At 39.0% G+C, this 25,626-nt stretch overlaps 1 protein-coding gene across 1 annotated transcript in view; it reads right to left on the reverse strand.

Moving 5' to 3' along the window:
- Positions 1-25,626, reverse strand: part of slit3 (slit homolog 3 (Drosophila)) — a 241,607-nt gene that overhangs the window by 24,786 nt on the left and 191,195 nt on the right. The window contains exons 15-27 of the mRNA XM_085468616.1: positions 24,333-24,483; positions 20,554-20,628; positions 18,947-19,090; positions 17,384-17,527; positions 14,671-14,834; positions 11,394-11,526; positions 9,032-9,100; positions 8,831-8,902; positions 7,404-7,475; positions 4,017-4,088; positions 3,839-3,921; positions 3,639-3,719; positions 1,919-2,043 (exon numbers count right to left, since the gene is read on the reverse strand). Of these exons, the coding sequence (XP_085324742.1) occupies positions 1,919-2,043; positions 3,639-3,719; positions 3,839-3,921; positions 4,017-4,088; positions 7,404-7,475; positions 8,831-8,902; positions 9,032-9,100; positions 11,394-11,526; positions 14,671-14,834; positions 17,384-17,527; positions 18,947-19,090; positions 20,554-20,628; positions 24,333-24,483 (1,385 nt within the window). The remainder of the gene's footprint in view (positions 1-1,918; positions 2,044-3,638; positions 3,720-3,838; positions 3,922-4,016; positions 4,089-7,403; positions 7,476-8,830; positions 8,903-9,031; positions 9,101-11,393; positions 11,527-14,670; positions 14,835-17,383; positions 17,528-18,946; positions 19,091-20,553; positions 20,629-24,332; positions 24,484-25,626) is intronic.

The raw sequence follows: 25,626 nt of genomic DNA on the forward strand, positions 1-25,626 counted from the left end.
ACATAATTTTACTGTCCGGCACATTACAGTTAAGTGTTCTTAATTTTATTTAAATGTATTTAAATTGACCACTTGGGAAAAGACAAATGTATGTAACTATATATATGTGTATATATTTATATATACATTATATCTAAATATATAGTTCCACTGATAAAGTTCTTTTTACTATTTATGTTGTGCTCTTGTAGTTTTTCTTTTTAAGGACAACATATTTTTAAGGTGTAGTAAAAAAAACAAACCACAAATGTAGTGGACATATTCATAAAACATGTCTACTTCTTTGATTCATTACTTTTCCTGGTAAGAAGTTTCATTCATCAGAGTCCTAAAACCTCTGTCAGCCAATATACCCACTTGTTCTGATCAAAGCGCTTTATTTTTGTTTTTAATCTAAACCCATCTTTTTATTTCCTTTTCTATTTTATTCTTTACTTTAGAACTTCATGTTGTGTTCACAGCCTCCTTCATTCATTTCTCAACATATTTCTCACTGTTCCTTTATACTATGTGTTCTCTCCATTTCTCCCACAACACCTTACCTATGACATTTCTTGTTCCTTTCTTTAACTCACACCTCTATCATCCCATCTTCTGTACTTAATTGTTGTTTATTCCTCATGTCTTCCCTTCTTATTCTCACTCCTCATGTTCCTAGTTGCTTCTTTGAGTCTTCACACATTTTAATTAATGTTGTCCCAGTGGATGCCAGTAAGAAAAACATACACATAGACATGTACATACACAGACACAAACATACACAGGCATGCACACTCCAGCAGTCCTTCCCGCACTGTGACCTTGGCAAATGATGTGTTAATTAAAAGCAAGACCAAGGCTTTCTCCTGCAAAAGTGCAAAGGTTATGCAGCATGTGTTCTTGTAAAACCTAAAGTCCTTGCACAGATACTCACGTGCACATATACATGCAAACAAGCACAAACAGATATGCATGCAGTCTATTCTTTAGAAGCTGGAGCTCAAGGATCTCTAAATACAGATACGCAAATAAGGTGTATGCCGATGAGTACAATGAGTACAGTCTCAGTCACCATTAGTTCTACTTTGGATCCTCCGTTCATGCTACAGGATGAAAGCAACCCCTACATTTAAAATCAGTGTCATAAACAACTATTTATGACTTTCTTTTTTTGCAATGTGCAGTAAGACACCACTGATATGCACATGCTCGCCTATGCAAACTGCACTGAGTAGAAGATGTGCATGTCTTTTCTAATGCGAACTATGAATATTGACAGCTATTACACCCTTTATCTTTTGATCATTCAGTACCTACAGTGCAGTCAGCTTCGCTCCTCATTTCTCTATTGATAGACAAGTAGATACATTATGCATACAAGGCCAGAGCTAAGCCTGATAATACTCCTAATGCCAGAGGATTATGCAGCCTGGCTAGTCATCTAGGACACCTTTCAAAAAAGCAACTATTTCTAGAAAAAGTGAAAATTTTGCTGCGTGATGCACTCTATAATTCAGAAGAGTTGAAATAAAAAGGAACCACTAAATAGTACGCAGTTACAAGGCTGTAGGCGCGGGAATAACACGGCACCAGAGGTTCAAGGACTGATTTCGACTGCCTCCATATCAACTGAAAAAATTTTCACTTTTGATAAATTACTTTGTAAATACTTCCAAAAACACCAGCAAATATGGCAAGCCTGATAACAACCAAGCATTATGACTGCAATAAATCAATATAACATTTTTATGAGACCATGATGGAGTGCAAGTTTAATCAAACTTATAAATTAAAGTACACACTGACCAAAAAAGGAAAATGTATATTCTAGTGGCTATATTATAGTTTCAGATGTGGACCAAGAAAACAAGTTTTAGAAGCGAAACATATTATGTCTGACCGCCACCTTCAGTGCGTCTCTGTCTGCTGATATTCTTACCTTGAATCCATACGGACAGGTGCAGTGGTAAGATCCTGCGGCATTGGAGACACAGGTACCATTATTTTGGCAGGGAGCTGAAAGGCAGGGGGCGCACTTTGACATCAGGTTGATATCCACTGGACCTACAAATGATAACAGACGTGGGAGAAAGCAGAAAGAAGAAGGAAAAGTGTCAGAGATGTGCACAAGAACACGTGTGATCTCTCTCAAACTCAAGCTACGTAGAGGCAAGAAGTAGAGTAAGATGGGATCATTTTTAGTTCATGACATGATGCATCTTTATGCAGCACTAGGTTTGCTCATGGAGTCCCAGCCCACTTTATAAACTCACAAACATAGTCAACAATGGTCATGTAATGCAGCTTCATTCTTTTTAGCAGATTACACTTTTCATGATATTTCTTTTATCTGTGTAAGAAGTCTGCTTCACAGTTCCTTTTGTCATGGTCTGGCTGTGTGGCTGTAAAATTCCCTGGTATCCACCCATGGGCAGGGCCTACAGCCTCCCTCAGCTGAAGCTGATTGAGGCAATCAGGTTGGAGATTTAAGCTGCTTGCTGACACTGCTTCCTCGCCAGTTTGTCAACTACCCTATGTTGGTAACCACGCCTCACGCCTCATGTTCATGAATCTCACGTGCTCTACTAACCTTGTAATCTCGTGTTCTAGTTACTCCAGGAACACTCCATCACACCGAACCACTCATCTTGGAAATCTGGTTAACCCGCCAGCTCTCGGACTCATCTCCTTGCCTCACCTGCCTGCCCCCCTGTCCTTACACCACCTCGGGACCTTCACCACTCAGGACAGCTGCCACACACCACCTAACCCACCTGGACCGCACCACCTCTCCCTCAACGCTTCCATCTCTCACCTGCACATACGTACCTATTCACCAGCAGCTGCCGTTGCTTTCTTGGACCTGTCCCCTTGCTTATCCCTCTCCCCTGGCCAAGAGCCTCACGCCCCATATATCAAGCCTTAAATCAAGAACTAACGTGAACGTCATTTTGGTGTTAGTTAATAAACCTTTGTTAAACCCTTGACTCTGCCTCCGCCTTGGGTTTCCTGCACGTGGGTTTGATTTTTGGTGCTCAGCCTCCGGCCGTTTTGTGACCCTTTCCCGTCTGGTCTGATAGCAGAGAAGCCCTTGATGAGGTGATGTTAGAGGTCTGCTGATTCTATATGAGTTTACAGAATCCAGCCAAGAGGTAGAGGGGATTTATTTTATACATTTATATCTATGATCAATCCTCTAATATAGCATGATGTATTACCGGCTGAGCTGATCCAACAGGCTAAAGGCTTGAGTGTCTGGCAACTCAAAATGGATCAGTCAAACGAATATGTTTGGGCTTTAAGCCACTACTCTTACCACCCAGCTAACAGGAAAAAAAAAACAGCCTCAGCAGCCTAAACAAATAATCTGCATTTCATATAAGCTTGTCGATTTTTGACCATGAGCTGCCATTCTCATCTAAAGCTGTGAAACTCAATCTAAGGCAAGGCTAAAGTCATAATGTTTTCTCCCAAATGGCCTAAAACTAAAACTCAGTAGTTTTAATGGGAAGAAAGTAAACTGCAAACAAAAGCTACAATGAAATAAACACACTTGAGTCTGTAAATATAATAACAGCCCAATCTAGTCTAAATCCAGGGATTACATGAGTGGTAAAACAATATATTGCACTTAGTACTATGAAAATATGTGTACTTACCTTTGCACTGAAATCTGTTTAATGGTGTGGTGAGCAGCAGTCTGTCAGCCATGTCAGGAGGTCCAGTACAGCGAGCAATGCCTTAAATACCAATTTTAAGTCAAAAGATATTCAGTATTTTTCTTATATGCAGCATTAGATGTTGGTGAACACACGTTTTTGGTTGAACAAATGCAAGCATATTGACTGTGATTTCTTACCAGGCTCTTTAAAGCCAGCCTTGACCCACTGAGAGAGCCAGCGCAGATCACAGTTACAGTACAATGGATTGGCACCAAGAGCCCTAAACAAAGTTAAAAGCATAAACCAATACACATTTACTCTGTGGATACACATATGTAGAAGTGCAGATGCAGTACAGACCAAAGCTGTACTTACAGGTGGGAAAGAGAGCTGAGGTGGTTGAAAGCTCCCTCCGGAATAGTTGAAAGGTCATTACCATGAAGAGTCCTGGAGGAGAGAAGCAGAGAGCAAAACAGGAGCATATAAATATTAATCATACCAGCGACCTTGTTACGCATTTAAAAAGGAAGATTTTGACCTACTGTTACTGTTATTCTGTAGTTAATTAATTTAATTAGGTACTCTGTGTTTCTTAATCATTCTTTTGTAGCAAGGGAGGAAAAGTGAAAGAGCTTTTGACCTCGGTCCACTGTTACGTCCTTATCCACTTGCACCACAACATGATTTTGTGAGTACTGCTTCAGTAAATGCTTTTTGTTTTTAGTTGGTCTCCCTTCATATGGTACAATTTCAAGAGGTCATACACAGTAGAGAGCCTTTATGAGGCGTGGTGATCTAACTCTGTAGATAACCTCAGGACCTTTGCTGGGGTCTCTTATATTTTCCTATTTTGGTGCCTTGAGACAAAAGGACGTTGACATTCTACAGACCCTCACTGTGTCCATTGACTGAAAGGTAGGGTAGGGTACAATGAACTCTGTGGGATGAAAAAAATCCAAACATATGCATTACATATGACTCTTGATTAAATATTTCTGCATAGAGTTCTAACTATATATGATAATTGGCTCACTGTACAATTTGTTAGGTACAACAACTACCTGTTAAATCAAATATTTAGCATCAAACATCAGCCAAAACCATGGCAACAACATTAGAATTAGAAGAAGATTTGTGGAGCCAGGGATCAAACCACTGACCTTTTGACTAGTAGATAAACTAGTACGGTGTAATAGTAGAGGTTAATTTCTTGGCTCCTCTTACTAATTGAGCAAAACCCAAACAAGGTGTACCGAACATAGTGCCCACTGAGTGTGCATACACTATACACAGCTATTAGTTTTAACCTTGTGGTTTAATAATTAGATTTGTATCTTAAATGTGCAGCTAAGGTTTAACCATAGCTGGCAAGGGGCTATTGACCAATGTTAAAAAGGATTATATCCAAGGAAAACCTATTGCGTCACATCCATCATATCAGAGCTAAATGAAAGTGACTGCCCAGTTGCCTAATACTGCCTTTGGAGCAAGCTAATACACCAGTCTAACCCTTATAGCTGCATGCTAAATTATTCAAATTTATTTGTGGTTCCTCAGTAGCAGACACACCATCATACCCTTCTATAATGGAAAATAAATAAAATATTTATGAAAGAATAACACAAAATAAACAGAAAGCCTTTTTTCGTTGTTGTGCAATAAAGCTTGTTCGGGTCTCTGAATGGAATATAAACTGTCTCATACGGTCATCTCGCAGACGGTGGTGTGCGAGCGATCATGTGTGTCACAGTAGAAAACTGCAGGTCGAGAAGCGTATTAGTGTTGATGTGTGCATTTTTGTTATGTACCACTGGGTTTGCATGTATGTGTTCGTGTCTGTAGATGTGTGTCTGAAACTTTTTGTCTCTGAGGGCTTAGAGACTTCAGAGTGTGCGTGTGTGTGTCCTTTGTGTGTCTATCCATTGGAGTGTGCTGCCTGCTGGATAGAAGTTCACATTCCATTAGAGTGAAGGGCTGTAGCAGGGGACAGCTATCAAACCAGCAGTATTGGAAAAACTGTGCATGTGTATGTATGTGTACTTGATTTTTGTGTGTGTGTGCGTGCGTGTGTGTGTGTGTTATCGCTGCTTAATGCCTTTAAATGTTTATGTGCATCTCTGTGTGCGTTTGTGTAGCAATGTATGGTGGTCTCACAGCCCCCGTCTATGACTAGCCCAAGGGGGGTTGTGGGTAATGAGGAAGTGACAGTGATGACTGCCTGGCAACCAGTTGCTATGCGGGGGCAGAGAGGGATCAGTCCCGACGGTAACATCAAGTAAAATGAAAGCAAGAAAGCAAAAAAAAAAGAAGAAGAAGAAGAAAAAAAAGCGGTCACTAACTTCTGGGAGGTGAAAGCATCATAAGAGATAACGCCAGTACAAAGAGAAATGGCTGAAAACAAATCTGAATTCTCTGACAGTGAAACTCTTTTTCTTGCTAAAGTTTTGCTCACAATAATCACCACTGAAAGCTAACTCATATGAAAATGAAAGTATATTTTGAGCCAAGAGTTGTACCAAGATTAAGAACCTCAACACTGCCATTGTTTAAATATTTTAGATTATGAAACAAAAAACATTTTACCACTCTAACCACAGCAAGACCACTTGGGCCGCGCAGAAATCCAAAGTTATTCAGCAAAGCAAAAGAGAAAAGCAGCCTTGGTTGAGGCCGTGTAGTTTTTCATCGACAAAAGCCACCTCTCTTGGCTTTTTTGTGGCTTTTTCTCCTGCAGAATTCAGATGTGGTTGTGAGACTTTGCTGGAAAGACTATTGGAAAGACTGCTGTTGTCTTGGCTTTCTGACATCACACTTTAATCACTATCATATTGTCAGAAGTTGTAATTTGAGTAAACTGACCCTTTAAATGGCGATAAAAAAATGACCTTTACGTAAACATTCTGAGATTTTTTTCATTTACAGCTTTAGCTTCAGACCTCACTATAGTGAACGGGTGTTTTCAAGGAGCCTTGACATAACTAAACAAAGCTTTCGAGGATAACCAGCTTCAACCTTCAGTGATTCTTATAGGCTTTATTCAGAGAATAGGGCTTAACATTATCTCTGATGAAAGCTTAAAATATTCACCAGTGTCATCCTTACTTAATAAACTTAAGGTATCACAGCAAAACTGACACTAATAAATGTTGATTTATGATACTCAAGCAACCCCACACTTAAGGATCAATACGATTTACTGTTATACAAGTACGTTATGTAGATGTTTACACTTGTGTGCACCGCATACACAGATTGGATAGTATATTCATATTTTTGTGTGTGTGCAGCTCGTTCCATATGTGTGAGGCAAGCTGGTCAGACAGCAATAGTCACATGCACACTGTGTGTAGGCACGCATGTGGGTTTGTGAGACAGAGGGTGGACAGCCAAATGGATGACTGAGAGAAACAGAGGCTGAAGGTCGATTCATCAAACACAACATTGGGCGGAAGAGAGAGAAAAGGAGGAGAGGATAGATAGAGGAGAGCGAGAGGGAGAAGCGCATGGCGAGAGGCAAAGAATTCAGATAGAAAGGGAGTATTAAAGAAATGGGAGAGTGTGACTTTTATCTTATTTTAGTACCCTGAAACAACAGATGATTGGGTGGACTGTGACTCATTTTGCAAGTGGGTCTTAATATGGCACTCAGCCTGAAATCAGGGGAGTGATTAAACTTTGATTTAACTCTGTAATATAACAGGCAAGGGGGAGTGTTGAATATTGAATCCACTGCGGCACTTAAAGATGAAGCTCGCTACTCACAGCAGGCGAAGTGACTTGAGCCCATCGAAGGCATGGACAGGGATGCAGCGAATCTGGTTATAACTGAGGATTCTGTAAGACAAAGGACACAAACAAGGTCACACGATTTAACTCTACATCAGGAGGCTTTTTGGGGTTTTTTGTTTGTTTGTTTTTTCAAAATATGAAAAGATTATTCAAGAGATGACACAGTAGGTTTGGTTTTTATAAAAACTTGGTACAGAACCTTTTGCCACTGAAGGCTAGACAGTGAAAATTAACACCAGGGGCACATTTCAAATACATTAGAAAAAAATAGTTAAAGATAAAAACACCTGCCAGAGGCAAAGGTCAAAGAAGAGTCTGGAAAGTCAAACTCCCACACCACAGTTAAATGTAATTTCTTTTAAAACTGCTAATGAATCCAAATTTAAGTTTGGCAACAAATGACAGATAATGAAGCGTCCCTTAAGGATGCTACTATTATTTGAACACAATATCATGGTGGCTAATAATGATCCTAATGTAATAAACAGACACTATCTGAGATGTATATTCACGAAAATAGCAGCCAAGGTAGCAGCCAAGATTATTCCTCAGCATAATGCTCAATGAAGCAATGCCTAATGATAATTACTGACTGTCAAGAAGCTTAATCCTCATCTTCTCTGTTTTACCAGTGGCCTGGACCCATTGAGAAAAGATCCCAACAGCCAAGAATAATGAATCCTGGAAAATCTGATGTGGAAAGTGAAACACGCCTCTCTGCCGCTACCTTCAAATCTTCCCTAGGTGTGATTGAGCTGTGCACAGGATTTGTATCTGGTGCTATCTAGGCGCAGAGAGTAGAAATCTGTAGTTGCAGGACGTAGCTTGGAGGCGTGAATCAATGTGACTTTATGAAATATAAGTTGATATATAGCCATTGTGTTTATAGATTCTTTGCTTAAAAAGAAAGGCAAAACTAAAGTTAATTCCATAAATTAAAAGAATAATTTATGTAACTTTGTGAAAATTCCTGCAGAGGTAAAAAAAAAAAAAATAGAAAAAAACAGAGGGAGATGGGATAAAAGCAGGAAGAAGAGCCAACATTTCAACAGGATAAATTTTAACATTTTAAAAAGGAAAATATTTTAAATATGAAAAATGCATTGGGGCAAAAAAGAACATATTATATGTGTATGTTAGAATTGAAATAAAGGAAAAAGAAGATACAAGAGGAGGCTGAGATGAGTGGATGGGGGTGTGGGGTGGGGTGGGGTGGGGGGGGGGGTGAAGAAGCGATAAACCTTAAACGAGAGACTGGAAAATGAAAACAAGGACGAAGAGAAATTAGGAGGAAGACAAAAGTATGGAAAGAAAAAAAAATTATATGTACATGTGCATGCACCTGTACACATGTACAGGTGCATGCATCAATAGGTACATATGTTGCCATGGTAACTTACAGTGTGGCTAGTTGAGTCATGTTGTTAAAGGTGTATGGGGCCAAAGCACTGATGCTGTTGTTGCTCAGGTCCCTGTGTCGACAGAAACTTACATGAGGGACCCATACAAACACATACTGCATGCATCCATATTGGTTTCGTAAACTGGAAAATGATGTGGCATATGTGCATTCTGTTCAAGGTTATGTGAGAGGTACATACACCAGCGACAGCTGTTTCAGGTTTGCCAGCTCCTTGGGCACAGATGTCAGCATATTACCCTCCAAGTAACTGCAAGAAAAAAATGCATACTTAATATAGTATTTATTACATACACAAATACAGCCATGTGGAGGGGTGAATTGATGCCAAGGGAGCAAGTAAAAGTTTTGGATTAGTAACTTGTGTCTCATCAGCAGTGTGGAATGATACAGAAAGCAGACAAGAAGAGAAGGGTATAAGTTTGTGCTGTTGGTAAGAAGAGTGAATGAATGAGATGCATAACAACCAGCATAACAGGAATGGAGCTTCTTGCATCCACTAGCTTTGACTGTGAAGAAAACAAAAGAACTCATTTAAAACTGACCACCTCCCATTTATCTCCCATTAGGTTATTTGGTGACTGGCTGTAGGTGTAAATGTGAGTATGAATGGTTGTCTGTCTTTGTCAAAGTCTCCGTGACCCTGAATTGAACAAGCAATTAAGGAAATGGATGAATGGACATCACACGTTCAAGGTTGTGTGGCTGTGCACTTCTGGGCCACTCCACAGACATTCCTTTCAGATCATTTGCACATGTATGTTTGCAATTTCCCTATGGACCACAAGCTTCTACAGACAGCACACATTAGCATCTGTGTCAAACTGACCCAATCTTCATGTAGACTGAGAGAAATAAATAGAGTTCTCAATGGGAGGATCTGCAACAACCAAGCCAGAAGTTGCCACATCAGGTCGAGAGCTTGACAGTTTTTTTTTGTGTGTGTGTTTATGATCTGTTTTTGTTTTGTTTTTTGTCTCCCAGGGCTAGTCTGTCAAGACGTGTACTGTAATGTCCTGGGGTGTTATTAGAGAGAGAACATTAGCCAACATGTGACGGTACGTAGCAAATAAAAAAGGGAATTTTTGGCCACACTAAAAGATTCTTTATTTAATAGCATCCGTGTTCATTAGAACACCTTCACGTGTACTTCTCTTTCCTGGAGGAGGACACAAATGCAGGTGATCAGAAGGGGAATTCCACATAGTGAATTAAAAAGGCAGCAGCCACTCTAGAAGGGGTGCAGTGCTTACGTGGGGTAGTGCTTTGAACGGGGACATGGTCAAATTTAAATGACTGTTATGCTGTTATAGTGTTGGGTTGCTGAGCTTTATGATTGCATCTTAATGATGTCTGTGTTTTTACTATGTTTAAAGGGAAGAAAAAGGGGGAACTGTTACATTATGTTATATGAGCAAAGTTCTGTGTTAGACATACAGAGAATTTTCACATTCGGGCGTTTCTTTCTTGCTTTCTAATATTGTGAGAAACAAAATAAAGGTATACACACAAGCATACACATATTTTATGATGCATTGGTCTCTGTTTGTCTCTCTCAGGTCATAAGTAGGTCATGTGGACAGTATGATGGAGTGTCTTCTTCAGCCTGATCAATACCTAATCACTGCTATTGACCCTGTGGAGCAGGCCTATTTCACAGCTAGAGGGGTTCCTCTGTGGTTGTGCGTGAGCATGTACGTGTGTGCAATAATTCACCATTACTTTGTTCCTACTTCTTTTTAAATTTCCTAATCATAATTAACATTAAGCCTTGTTTTATCTTTGATGATTAAGAATGTCTCTTTATTACAAGGATTCCTGATAGCTTGAAATTAATGAAAGATATAGAGCAATTATCTTGAAGCACCAATTTAATCATAAAGCAAACAAACAATTATTCATATTTTTTACATTATTTCTACAAAAGATTATTTATTTTTTTAAATGGACATTTTATTGAGGTTAATGACTCTGATTTCACCTAATTATTATAGGAAACAGCATGAAAAATAGTCACTGCTCTGGTGAAATTTGATATGAGAGAAAAATGTGTATTGAAGCAATTGACACTGTAGCATTAAAACTAGTTATAAAGCAATTTTTAAGATGGTATCATGATAATACCTCTCAACTATATAAGATCCTACTGTGTAGTGGTAGTTAGATTTAATAACTGGGTTGCTTCATAGATTTGTAACATCAGCATGTAATTATATACAAGCACAAGTACGTCTACTGTATACCTAAAATCCTAAAGACACAAAAAGAAAGAAAGCAGGAGCATGTGCGTAATTCACTAATTGCTGTGCTAGTTTCTGAAGCAGGAGAGCAAACTGCAGCATCACTAATGCACTGCAGCAAAGTGGGACTATATGTGTTTATGGAACTTTTGCATGCTATTTGACGGCATACAATTTTTTCTGTGACTGTATATGCATGCTATAATTGATGTCTGTTTCTGAATGTTTGAGTATGCACATTCATGTAGTGAAGCTTGTGTATGCATGTGTGTGTGTGTTACGGTGCAAGCAAGCCTGTCTCACAGCTCAGTGGTGTCCTTGGGAATGCCCTTGGGCAGAGAGTGCAGCCCTCTGTTGCTGCATCGCACCACGCCGTCTGAGCACGTGCAGACGTCAGGACAACCAGACGCAGGAAGGCAACCATTATCCTCAGCACCTGGAGAGAGGGGAGTAGAGAGAGTAGGATATTAGCATGAGGAGGAGGAGGAGGAGGAGATAGATGGATAAATAGAGGTGCAGAGAAAAAACAACAAAGAGAGGAAAAGGGAGGAAAAAAACAGCTTTCGAAAAAAAGTTAGGACAAAACAGGGAGAGAGAAAGAGCTAAGAGAGAAAAAGGGACAGATAGAGATACAGCTTGAACAATAAGTAAGACACTTGCTCAAATCAACTCAGCGCTTTTTAGAAGTACCAGATATTGCTAAAAGCTATATGGATGTATTTCAACATATGGCTCAGCACATGCAGCTGGGGCACAGAGATTTTAAAAATCCTCAGATGATTCAGGAAACCAACAAACCAAAAAAACCCAAAACTGAGCAGATGTTTTGGGGGTTGAAAGGATGACAGGCAGTTGCAGCAATAAAATGAAAGCTGAAACCTCTATAGTCAGTTTTAACTAACTTGCATGTGAATATTCTCCAATTAAAATTTTATATTTTTATTTCTGCAAAAAGTCACACATTAAATTTTTAATCCTTTTAATTACATTTTCTTTTAGCTTCAAGAATTTTGTTACTTCCCAAAATTTCTTGAGGCACTTTTTAGCCTTGCTGTCAAAGTATTTAGCACAAAACGTTGTAAGGTTTAAGTTCCGAACATTCCACACACAGGCACAATAACACACAGTAGGGACAAAAAAACATCTGAGTGATTGTAATAATTTTACCATTAAGCGATAAGGAAGGTCAGAAACTAGAGCAGAGTGTTGTTCTTGGCTTGAAATGCTCCCATTTCCTTGACTGGCATGTAAAGCTCACAGCTTTTATCTAGCAAAGCAGTATGTAAATAGTTGAACTGTGGTCCCAAATGTAAAACAAGCCGAGTTAAAACCATAATAAAGGATAATGAGGAGCGGACATAAAGCCAATCACAACACAACTTGCAATCTCAATATGTGTGTGTGCTTGAGTACTGGAGAGAGCAGTAGGAACAGTAAAAAGAAAGGCCTAGTTTACACGCATGTACAGTTTGCTGCTGATTGAATGAATTCAATGCTGATTTAAATGCTTGTGCATCTACATCCTGATTTTGCTGCACATTTAGTTTCCTAAATAGCTGCCTCCCCCTGTCCTATGGCCATTTTCCCATTCACTTTGTAGTGTTCTAATTGCGCTAATGTCTAAATGTCAAGTAAATGGGCGCTTACGTGCCAGTGAGTAGAGCAGTGCATGCATGTGTATCTGCGTGTCTAATCTGATGTGTGTACCTTGTGAGTCCACGGGGAGGTGTAGCCGTGGGCTGACTCACTCTACAGTTGGCTGATTGAACTAACATCTAAATGTGCGCTAAATATCTTCTCACAAATTCAATTAACTTTACCTTTCCCCCGGCTCCCTCTGGACACCTTAACAGCCATTTTACTCAACTATAAATAGACTGGACATGGGACCTTGGTTCACGGCGTGCTCGTGTGTAAGTATGCGTGCCCCTTTGTTTCTGGTCTTCTGTGAACCGCTTTGAGAATTACACTTTCAAGTGTAACGTTTTAGCATCACCAAGAGGTTATGCTTAATAGTACGGACACCTGGCAGGCAGGGAGGATGCCTTCAAACCTCTGTGAGCTGATTGGCCTTGAGCCAAAGAACAACTCACTTGAAGCTGGTAATGATCTAGATCCAAGATTTTGACTATCTCAACCTAAAATGCAATAAAGAGATGTCATTTAATCAAATTCTACATTTTAACAGTTAATTACCATTTTGCATGAACGAGTTCTAGTAGAGCTGCCACTTTAGAATGAATTGAGATACATTTTGACAATTGCAAGGATACGAGGACATGAATTCATGTTTGTGCAGCTCAGTGAATGTTGATGTAGCTTTGTGTGTGTGTGTGTGTGTGTGTGCGTCCGTGCGTGTGTGTGTGTGTGCAAGATGCAACAATGAATATCAAGATCTGATAACATCTTAGAGTTTCCTTACTTGAACCAATCCAGCTAACGACTTTCCAAACTCATTTTCAGTAAATGGCTGCAGCACAGCTACAGGAAATTAGAAAAGTGTAATGAATTTAAAAAAAAACTGAGGAGGGACAGAGAGGCACTACCAGATAGAAAGAGAGCAAAAGGGCGATCGAAAAAAGTTTAAAGTGTAAAAGCTACACAGAAAGCAAAGAAGGGAAAATAAAGACAAATGTAATAAACGCGAGAGCCAAACCACACTTTGTATATGGCGTCAAAGTTGGCGGCCAAGCCGACAGCCTAAGTTGCTATAGGCAGGCATCGTCGTGGTAACAACAACGTCACTGTAGCAACCACAAGCTGATGTCATCTGAGGCTGCTGTATGCCAGTGGTTACTGATCGTTCTGTCCTCACAATACCCTACTGAAGTGAGACCGAAGGCATGAAATGACAGAGTATCTGGTAATTTTGTTAAATCTGGATCACTGATGTTATAACCAAATCTATTCCCATCCAAACCAGAAGGTTTGTGCATATCTGAGGATTTTGTGATGTGAATATAGATGCAAAGAACAATGCGTTTTGGTAGCAGTAGGCTTAGTCTGTGCTGTGATTAGGACTCGAGGGGGAGTGAGGTCAGACATCAGTTGATACGCTGTGGACAATTCTTGAATGTAGTGCTAATTAAGTGCCACGTATATGTGATCATCTGTGTTCTCACTTTTTGTTTTTAGTGGATTAAATTTAAAGTTAAGATTTGAACAGCGCTACAAATTGGACGACTCATTACACAACACAAGTGTTTTATTGTTATTTTCCTCGCCCAAATACATATTTGACATTATTACTGAATAAACAATTTTCCTATGTAGGGTTTTGAAAGTCAGGAAGCCCCTCAGTTATTATTAGTACGATTCAAGGACACATTCAGTTCACCTTTCAGTTGCTTCAGTCATCCTTTTATCTGCACAGGACACACAGCCGCTGACTGACACATGTCATTTATTTCAGGTTTAAGGCTGTGACCTTTTTGTTTTCCACACAGTTTGGTGTATCAGTTGTAACATCCTGTGTGGCCGACCAAACCAAACACCAAGAACTGTGGTTTTAATTCTACTTAACTAAAACAAAAACAAATACTTGGCTTATTGGCAAAGAATGGAAACTAGAAAGTCTCACCATCACATGTAAAGTCTGGGGTAGCCACATCCTGGATAGGAATCTCCTTCAGGAAGGCTGGCTTCTGACAGCGGGGATTTCCACTCACCACCCTGGTCTTCTTTAGCCATTGACCCAGCCAGGCCAAGTGACAATCACACACATATGGGTTGGACAGAAGATTACTAAGGAAATAATAAAGGACAGATGAGAGCAAGAGAGAGGAGGAAGGAAATAAATGAATCAGGGTAAGTTTAAATCCTACCGCACAAAGTTACATAACATCCATTCTTACAATATAAGGTATTTATCATCACAAACATTTTCCTTGACTTTGCATCCAGACAACTCGCACACCCCAAATTAGACCGTAACATACAAGCAGCACAACAAAACGACAGCGAGAAGAGCAACGAGGACAAAACAGACTTTGTTCTGAATTTATTTTGGAAGCCGTTCAGAGGGATAATAATGGCAGTGCTTTATATGGTATTTTGGTGAGTGATACATTTGAATAAATTTAGATAGAAGACAAAGCAAGCCACGGGCTAAAGGGGAAGGGGAAAGGAATGAGGAAAGGTTATCGGCTGTTTTTATTCATTTTGCAAAGAACAGGGGAGATGGAGAGAGAAAAGGAAAAAGTAGCAGATTGAGAAACAGGGAAAAAGAGAAAGAAAAGAGAAAAGGTTATCTGCTCATTTTATTCATTTTTGATCACCACCTCTCTCTGCATTTTGTTGCTTTTGTAACACAGTTCATGTAATATTTATGCTGAGCCATATTTAAACTGAAAAGGGTGGAAAGGACGCGTTAGCAACACATACGAGACAGGCAGCATCCCTAAACCAAAGCTGCTCTGGGCATCTAAAATCTTGTGGCACATTCAAGTTGTAGGTTTGTTGTGGCTTTTTACAATTATTAGTATAGTTAAACGTTCATTCTTAAATGTGTGACCAATGTGTTGAATGCAAACATTAAAGGTAAGAACAAATCCTGGCACTCATCTAATATTTGTGGGCAACTTTGTAACAGATGAAGCTTGACAATGTTGCTGTCTGATTTTGTTTTGGCCCCTGGCATCTTCTTCTCAGCTCGCTGCCAGTGATTTAGATTCAACAACGTTCAGCAATGTCTTTCAGAAATATCAACAGTGAGCTACACAGAAAAAGAGATTTAAGGATGCTGTTACAGAAGGTGGTGTACCTGAGAAAATTTAAGGGAACAGTTCTGTGAAGTATAACCATTGGTATAGTGGAAAGTCCCCATGTTGTGTCTAAAGATGTGCAAGTGTCACATTGCTGTTCACGTTGTCCTATGCTAAACTAATAAACCTAAATGCTGCTATATGTGCTATAATATTAATGGGGTGCTGCCACAGATAGAGACAAGTTATTTACTCATTTCCTTGTAATGAATTGACCTCACTGCATGGCAACTAAACCTAAGCTAAATCCCTTCCTTCCCTTTCAGCGTGTTAATCTTTTAATTACATGGACAAACTCTATAGGGAAACGAAGCACTAAGAATGGAGACAGATATTCGAAAGAGCAGGAGTGAGAGAGAAATCGAGGAAAGATAGGAGGGAATGAACAGAGGGTCTAGAAATAAAAACTATCCATCTTTCTTTCATGCCAGACAGCAAGCAGATGTTTGAATACAAATCAAGTGTTACTACAAAGCCAGTGAAAAACACGCTGAAACAAAGAATGAATGTGTCAAAGGATGAATGAAATTTGATATCTTATAATTATTAACACCGAGAGACTCTGACTTTATGCAACAATAAATATATCTGTCCTCATCCTCTGTGTCCACATTTTCCCTTTCATGTCTTCCATCGTTGTTCCCAAAAGAGTCAGGCAGGAACTTGAATCAGAGATGACAGGTACACAGCAGGACAGAGAGCAAGAACAAAAGGTGGAACAAGGGAAGGAAGCACAGAGAGAAATAAAGACAGCAGAGAGGATGAAATAAAATAAAAATAAAAAATAAAAGAATCAACCTTTCATGTTTTATTAAGCTGATAAAATCTATTATTTACAACATGGGTGGTCAAGTGATTGAAGAAAAAACACTCATTCACTTCTCAGGCTTCCCAGTCTCTTTGTCCTAAGAAAAATGGTAGGTGGACGGTTAGTGCTTATCATAGTTTTATTGGATTAGAGTTATTATTTGCAGTTCTGTGTAAAGACTTAACACCAATCAGCATCACACAAATTAAAGCATGCTTGAAAAAAACATGCACAAAGCAGATAAACGAATAAACGAATACACCGATTCTCGAATTCACGTCTTGTCGTAGCAGTTGTGAATCTTTGGGAAGATAACAGCAAGCTTGCAATTGGTCTTGTGTGCCAATGTGGGTGTGGGTGTGCAGATGCTGAAAAATATTTAGCTTTGATAACAAATGCCCCGGGATTCAGGCCAATCTAGTCGATAATGATGGAGAGCATCTGTGAGGAGAATAGTGTCCAGAGAACAACATGTGTGCAAACGTTGGGGCGGGAATGTGTGTGTATTGCTTGGAAGACAACTCCCACAGCAAGGCTATGAAAAATTAGGGGATAGAGGAAGATAGTGAGAGACAAACAAGCAGTGAGACTGATTGGAAGACAGACACAAACAGATAGTGACACAAAGTGAGAGATGGGATAAATGATGGGATGGAAATGAAAAAGCAAAACAGGAAAATGAGCGACAAAAAGGAGAAGAAATTGTGACGGATGTGGCTTACATGGTGGACAGGGAGTGCAGGGTGGAGAATGATCCCGGGGCGATGCTGGAGATCCTGTTGTCATACAGTGACAGCAGACGGACGGAGCTCAGACCTGTAAAGGTACTGTTGTCAATACAGCTGATCTGGTTGCTCCGTAGCATGCTGGAAACACAAATACAATAGATTAATAAATGAAAGCAAACACAATACTTACTATTGGCTCTTTTTCACTGTCTATGTCACAAACTACATTAAAGTCAAGGCTTAGAATAATCCAGCGTTTCACATTTCTAACCTACTTAATATGAAGTTTTGAGTTTTAAAAAAATGTACTAATAAAATAAGGAAGGCTAGATAAAAAGAGACAGCCCAGCGAGATAAACGAATACAACCTATAATGACATGGACAAAAGATAAAAGAGAAAGGAGTGGATTTAAACCAGTCCCTATAGGACAGCCGTGGCAGACTCTGTAATATGACATTAGCCTTTGACATACAGTCATGTGGGATCATGCTAAGTGAGTTAGTTAGCATTAGCAATCTCTGGGACAAGCTAACCTAGTTAGCAAGGCTATTACTGGAGCAGGGAGCCCTCTTTACATAATACAGAGACAGCCATGATACCATTAGAGAGTCATTAGGCAGCATATATATACATGATAAGATTAGCTAGTCATTACTGAGTATACACAGACAACATTAGTTCGTGATTTTATACACTACCCTGTAACCCCTAATTGGACACTAGGCTCTTTAAAGTGGGTGTCCAAATTGGAGGAACAACAATATGCTGTCATTAGCCTTAATTTCAATGTAAGTGAGTAAACAATGCTTTCTTTTTTAGACCGGGGAAGAAAAACACACTACTATGTCAGGTGCTAATACAAACTGTACTCTGTTAAGTCTTTGACAACAAGCTAGTACTGATGTTATACAAAGAAAAAAAAGGAAATAAATAAATAAAGACATATACTGACTGATCTTATAAAAGAAGAATAGCCTTTTTTTAGACATGCTCTCAGAGACCAAATCTTTTTAAATATCATTAGAGATAAAGATGAAGCAGTGGAGTATAATGGACTTTAAAAGCCAAGAATAAATGTAGTTATATAAATAAAGTAAAAAAAAAAACCAAAACGTTCATATTGTCTTCTGAGGGTAATATGAATAACAGGGCTGCGTTGATTAGAGTGAATAATTGATTCAAAAGATTTGACAAATTTAAAATAAACAGGACTGACCTTAAAAAATGTCATTTGAGTGGGATCTTGAACTCAAAATAACACTTTTGAACCACATTTTCAACAATTAGGTTTACATATTTTTTTCAGAACAGGTGCCATTTACACAAAAACTGTGTTCAAGCATGCTGTGCATAGATTATTTTCACATGGGTTGGGCTGCAACTGTAGAATGGGCCCTTGTGTTCAGTGGTGTTCAATTATTTGCCTACATCCTAGCATAAAATCAATTAATTTCACTTCCATTATCCTAAACCTATTCTAACTTTCAAATGAAATTTCCGTAAGTCTTATTACACAACAAGTACACACATATACACTGCTGTGAACTATACTTACAGGGTTTTCAGGCCACTGAGGCCTCTGAACATGCGTCCCTGCAATCCGGTCAGCTTGTTCCCCGTTAGCAGCAGCTCCAAAACTCCACCTGCTCCATCAAATGCCCCTTCACGGATGTCTTTCAGTTTGTTGTTGCTCAGGTTGCTGCAGGAGAGATCACACAACATTCATAGCATTTTTACTTTTGTATTTAGATATTTTACCTGTACATGTTTGCTTGAGCCATCATGCATGTTTTTCTAACACAACCGACAGCAGCAACAAGATAATGGAAATGCAGGCGCGCAGCATTTTGAAGACACAGACATGCATGCAAAGCATTCCCAGTTTAATTGCAGTAATTAATCATGTCCCTTCAACTAATAAATGTTAACCTTCTTTTCTTTCATCTTAATATCCTTCTCTTAGACATTAGATATTCAGATAACAGAGCCTGCCATCACTATATCTGATAAAAAAAACACCAAGCGTGTTCAAATAAAACTAAAAGAACAAAGTGGTACAAACCAGTTAAAAATGGCTTCTTTCTCTCTTTCATGGACACAATAAAAGAAATGAAAAGGATGAGTGCTTGGCCTCAAAGACAATAATTGGGGATGATAGCTATCACACATACTGTAGTCTTCATTCATAGGTCAATTGTGTTTCCTATTATCGGGTTTACTGAAGATGAGAGAAGGTGGAGGATGAGACTGGAAAGACAGGTTTAAAAAAACGTGTAAAATAAAAACAAAAAAATGTGATAGCAAATGTAAGGATAACAGAAAATGTGAGGTAAGGTGAGGAGAAGCGAGGAAAGGAGGATAGGAGGAAGGAATTGAGAGAAGGAAAATGGAAATGAGAGCTCGCCAATCTATATTGTCAGTGACACTGCTAGATGGTTAGCAATTTCCTCTCCAATAAATCAACTTCTGGTCTCTGCTCTGTCTTTCTCTATCTCTCCCTAACACACACACACACACACACACACACACACACACACACACACACACACGAGCACAAACCTAGAGTAGTTTGTAGATAAGAACTGACTGTAAATCTGAACGAAGGCCCATCTTCTATTTCCATTTCATATTTGCTTCCTGCATAGTTCCAATCCACCCTTCCCTTTTCTCCATCTCTGTGTTCCTCCCATCCTCTTGCCTGTGCTCAGTCGATCTTCTTCCGGTATCTCTACTATTTTACTTTCCTCTTTTCCTTTTTTCTTTTTTCTTCTTTCATTTTTCTCTTCAGTTTTACTTTTGGCTTCCAGTTTCATTCTCTTTCTTTATAACACCTGCTTATTTCTGTCATGAATATGGAATCAATCTCATCACTTATTATCAAAATAAAGAGTAAAAAAAGAAAGCCAAAGCCTATTGTATTCTCTTCAGATAAATAATACCTCCATTTTCTATGCCAGGTCCACTTTACATAATTTTTAGAGGAGTAAGACATTACTGGACTTATACATAATACAATATTAAATATATTAAATTAAATATTAAAACCTTTGAATCATATAATGGAAGTGCCTCTTTAAAAAAAAAAAAAAAAATAATAATAATAATAATAATAATAATTATATATATATATATATATATATATATATATATATATACACTTACATTTTTCTCAAATTTGGCAGCTTCTTAAAAATCCCTGTAGCCTCCAGGACAGCAATCTCATTGTCGTTTAACCGCCTACAGAGAGGAAGATGGAGAAAGGGAGTTAGATTTTTATTCTTCCATGAAACAAACTGCTTTAGTGCACACAAGTGAATTTCTACATACACAGAGAAAAAACAGGCAGAAAATAAGGGTGGGATGGCCACATGTAAGTTGAGAGGACTTCAGAGACTTTGCAAATATGATGCAACACAAAACAACACAGGGATGAAAAAAGAAAATCAGAAGAGAAGAGAAGAGAAGAGCAATGAATCTTTTATATGTAGTCATCAATAGCCACACTGCCCTAAGCCAAGAGAAAACAGTTTGAGAGAAAGGAAGCTAGACATCTGGTTTATTGAGGTAATTTGTACTAAAAGGGCGCTGCTAAAAGGATGCACTTTGTGTACGTGTATGTGTGAAAGCAGCAGAGCAAGAAAAATCCACGAAAGAAAGTGAAAGTTCAGCTCAAGGGGACAATTTGTAACGAGATATGAGGGGGTTCAAAGATGGATTGGCCTGGATAAACACAGACTGAAATAATACACTGAAAAGCCTGAAGTAGGTTCTGATGGTAGGAGAATGATGCCTCTTTTATTGCTGCGTTTATTTGCATATTTTGACAGTATCAAAAACACATCTGATCTCTTCATCATCTGATCTGGCCCCAATGTGGCCTGACAATGTACAGCACATTTAATAAAGTGCCTATAATTCTCATAAGACTGATGTCATTCTTATTAAATGCTCCCAAGGCCGATGTCAATGATTTTTATGGCTAGCAGAAAGAGTCCCAAAGACAGACAGACGAGACAAAGAGAGCAAAAAGTATATAAGCCCTCAGCTGAACCACAGCCTCCCCTGATTTCCCCTGATAAGGCAGGTTACAGGCCATGAACTGACAGCTTGTGTGTTTGTTTCTGTGTGCTCACGATTGTGGCCTTCAGAAAATACTGGGTGGTTGTGTTCTTAAGGAAAAGGAAGGCTAGAGAGAGAAAAGGTGTAGAAAATACTAGAAACTCTGATGTGCCCTCTAACCAACCATAAAGGACAAAGTATACATTTCTGACATGACGTACCCTGGGGACGGATAGGGAGAAAAGGAGGGAGGATTGGCGAGGTTCACAGTGAGAAAAAGAACCAAAGAGAGAAAGAGAGACGGATAAATTGGGGGCTAATGGTCTGTGTAGTGCTGGCATTATTAGTTATCTAAAGTGGCAGCTGTGGCTGAATTCACCATCATACAACTAACCTCCATAAGTAATACTGTGACAACCATCCTGTGTGTGCCTTAATGCTGTAGTATCCCCATCCCCTGAAGCTTTTCTACATTACTATCTCACTGATAACCATAGCAGAAGCTCTCCATCCTTCTCCTGCATTTTAAAGCTGCAGGTGATTTAGCATTATTAGGTAAAACTTTTTTTTCTGTCTGGATTCCAATTTCCTCTTTCCTTAACTTACTGAATGTGTGATTAAGATTAGTCAAGGTGCTGAAAGTAAAATGAGCTGTTTTTAGCACAACACTTTTTTCTCGTGTTCTGAATCAAAAGTCAAAGATTGGCATGTATTTTATCGCTTAAAAGCGGTGGGGTTTTTTTCAAATCACATCATTATGTTTTATGTTAATTTTGCTATTTTTTCCCTGACAATCTCTATTAAATTACTTAACCTTTCTCTCTGAAGAGATAGTGCAAGCATACAACCTTCATATCATCACTTTTTTTCCTTTTTTAAAAAAAATCGGGAGTAGGTTGAAGCAAATGTTTCCTTTTTTTCCTGGTTAGTGAAAAATATAATGATATGCTGATCCAAGTTCTTTTTTTCCATTAAGCTAGCAGTACTTTTCATACTGTAATAGCCTACTGGGACATGGTGGTAGGGCTGGGCCATATCATACCGTTCATGGTAATCCCGGTATAATGTTCGGCAACAATAAGAAAATGAAATATCGCAATAGAATATGGGTAAAACGCGCATGCGCAGTGCTTGAAATTGCTAGATGATGATGTGTTTCCCTCTTTGTGCACTGAAGCTGGCACGTTCCCTGAGTTTTTCCAGCAGGATGGTGCACCACCACATTATGGGTGCCAGGTCCGAGCATTCCTAGATGAACAGTTTCCTGGAAAGTGGATTGGTCATCGTGGGCCAGTTGAAAGGCCCCCAAGGTCTCCCGATCTGACCCCCTTAGACTTTTATCTTTGGGGTCATCTGAAGGCAATTGTCTATGGTGTGAAGATGTGAGATGTGCAGCACCTGAAACTACGGATACTGGATCCCTGTGCTGGCATTTCTCCTGCGGTGTTGCTATCAGTGTGTGAAGAGTGGGAGAAGAGGGTTGCATTGACAATCCAACACAATGGGCAGCACATTGAACACATTTTATAAGTGGTCAGAAACGTGTAAATAACTCATGAAAGAATAAAGTTACGTTGAAACCAAGCACACCATTGTTGTTCTTGTGACATTACCAATAAGTTTGATGTGTCACATGGCCCTCTTCCTATTGAAAAAACAAAAGTTATATCCAAGATGGCCGACTTCTAAATGGCCACCATGGTCACCACCCATCTTGAGGAGTTTGCCCCTCACATATACTAATGTGCCACAAACAGGACTTTAATATCACCAACCATTCCCAGGTTATTATGGTGTATCCATATAAATGGCCCACCCTGTATTACCGTATTGTGTGTGTATAACCTCTTTTTAAGTTTTGTGGATATTATACATGGTTATGCTGAGGATATGTCGGCCAATTTCCACTGGAAATGCCTTTTGGTTAAACTGTCAGCGAGGAATTTGCATTTGCACTGTTAAATTTTTATATATCTTTAATGCACATAAAAAACAGCTGCTTGTTTAAGTGAAAATACATTGATGATTTTTTTGGGTTTTTTTGCACTAATAAAGTTGTGGAGTTGTGAAGTATTTTGTCTAGTGTCAATTATATCGTCAGTTATATCGTTATCGCAAATTTTCAAATGTATAACGTGATAAATATTTTTGGTGATATCACCCTGCTCTACATGGTGGCATATTGAAAAACCATGCATGAATCAAGGTAGATTTGGACCACGTTCCAAAAGCAGATCGTGATGTCTTGAAATGTGTTATTTAATTCAAAAAGTGAAAAAAAAAAACCTTTACTAATAAGAACCTGTCATTAGGAATTGCTTTAAAAAAAAACACCTTTCTGGTAATTATTACAGATTAACAGTCTAACTGTTGTAAATGTTTTTGTCTGTGTTTTAAAACCCACATGAAATCATACAGATATTACAGTATTCCTGTAGCGTTATCTGTTACTCATTTTTAAGCCAGAAAGTGAATGATCAATGGGACTATTCAGTATTCTAGTGTGAGACCCTTCACCAGACATGATGATGGCTCCTTTGGGACTTGGAGGGAGATGGAAAAGACTGCTGAGGAGCATTTTGGTCTGAGAGCTAAAAATCAAGTGACATTCATGATAGAGAGAAGCAGAGAGAGACAAAAAGGACATGCATATGTGAGTTTTTGTCTTTCCATCTACACAGGCCTTAAAAACATTACTACTATTTCATGGCACACGATTGCCATATGTATAAGTGGGTGTTTTAGTCCGTGCATATGCTTCTAAAAACATGAAAAGCTTCTTTGAGATTTTGTGGTACGCGTTTTGTTTTACTGTTTCAGCTTTTTGAAGAGCTTGCACATATATGTATATCTATATAAAACAGTAAGGCCAGCTGACTTACAGGTCTGCGGTGTGTTCAGGGATGTGTGGCGGTATTCGGGTCAACTTGAGATTGGAGCAGTCAACCACTGTGCCTTCACAGCGACACTTCTCTGGACATACCAGGTCCTGGAAACATTCCCCACTCAGACGGCTGCGATAGTCCTCCTGACCTGCGGATCAGAATTTAGGGTAGAAAAGAAGAAAAAAAATGTAACTAGGAATAACAATGAAGAGGAAGACAGAAGAAAAAACAGCTAGGAAGAGAAGGGATGGAAAAAAGGAGGTAAATTATGGCAATAGCGAATAGGCACAAAGGGAGGAAAAAAGAGGAAAAAAGTTCAAATAAGACACCATGGACACAAGACTTCAAACTTATGTAAACATAATCCCATTTATATAATCATTTACATAATTTTATATTTAGAAAAACAAAAAGAAAATCAATATTTTTTGTTATTCTTCTCCCAGGCTATCTGGTTGAACTGTTTCCTAAGAAGTTTCATTGTTGGTAAAATTCTAGGACGGTCACCAACACCAAAACAAAACTAGTCCATCTACTTAAAACAGCAGGCTGCAGTTGCTGCTACAGCTCTGTACTGCAAGCAGGCACGGGGCTGATTCAGGGAGCAGTAATTCTGCATGGCCGCTGCTGTAAATCAAGTTAACGAACAGATATCCAGGTGGGTTTATGGAATCACCTTGTAGATAAATGTGGTTTAACCCCGGATGTTTTTGTTTAACAAGGTGAGCCAGAGACCACTTCTGTTATTTAGACATAATATGAGCAGATATTATTTATGACTGCGAGTGCCTGTAGAATAGACCCGGTTTGCATCATGCAGCACGTGCGTTCATGCATCACATACTGTACTCTCATTATAGTTCACGCCGTTATCATTATCTTTTTTTCTTCCTCCTGTTCTCTCTTTGTTTATCCATCTGCTCTCTGTCAATGTAATCTTTCCTTCATTTTACTACTCTTCATTCTTGCATTGGCACAAAGTATTCGCTGCCTCCAGTCTGTTTTCATGACTCATTTGCTCATTGTTAAACAACTAAGACCACCTATTGAAGGTTTTCTTTTCTTTTTTCTGCAAATGATCAGTGCCCTTCAAGTGATGTCTATCTTTTGAGAGACATGGCTAGCTTCTTTCAATGGAAAAAATATTTTGCAATATTGTCTCTGGGCTGTCTCTAACCTTGTTGGTTAAGTTGGGTAAGCTGACAGAGAGCAAAGAGCAAGGGAAAGTTCGGATGAAAGGGAAAGAGAATAATAAAGGGGAATTAAGCAAAGACCGGAAGGTGGGTTTTTA

Source organism: Copadichromis virginalis, linkage group LG2 (genome assembly GCF_057382275.1).
Source record: "Copadichromis virginalis isolate Kocher_CV1m ecotype Utaka linkage group LG2, C_Virginalis_male_GT1.1, whole genome shotgun sequence".
NCBI lineage: Eukaryota > Metazoa > Chordata > Actinopteri > Cichliformes > Cichlidae > Copadichromis > Copadichromis virginalis.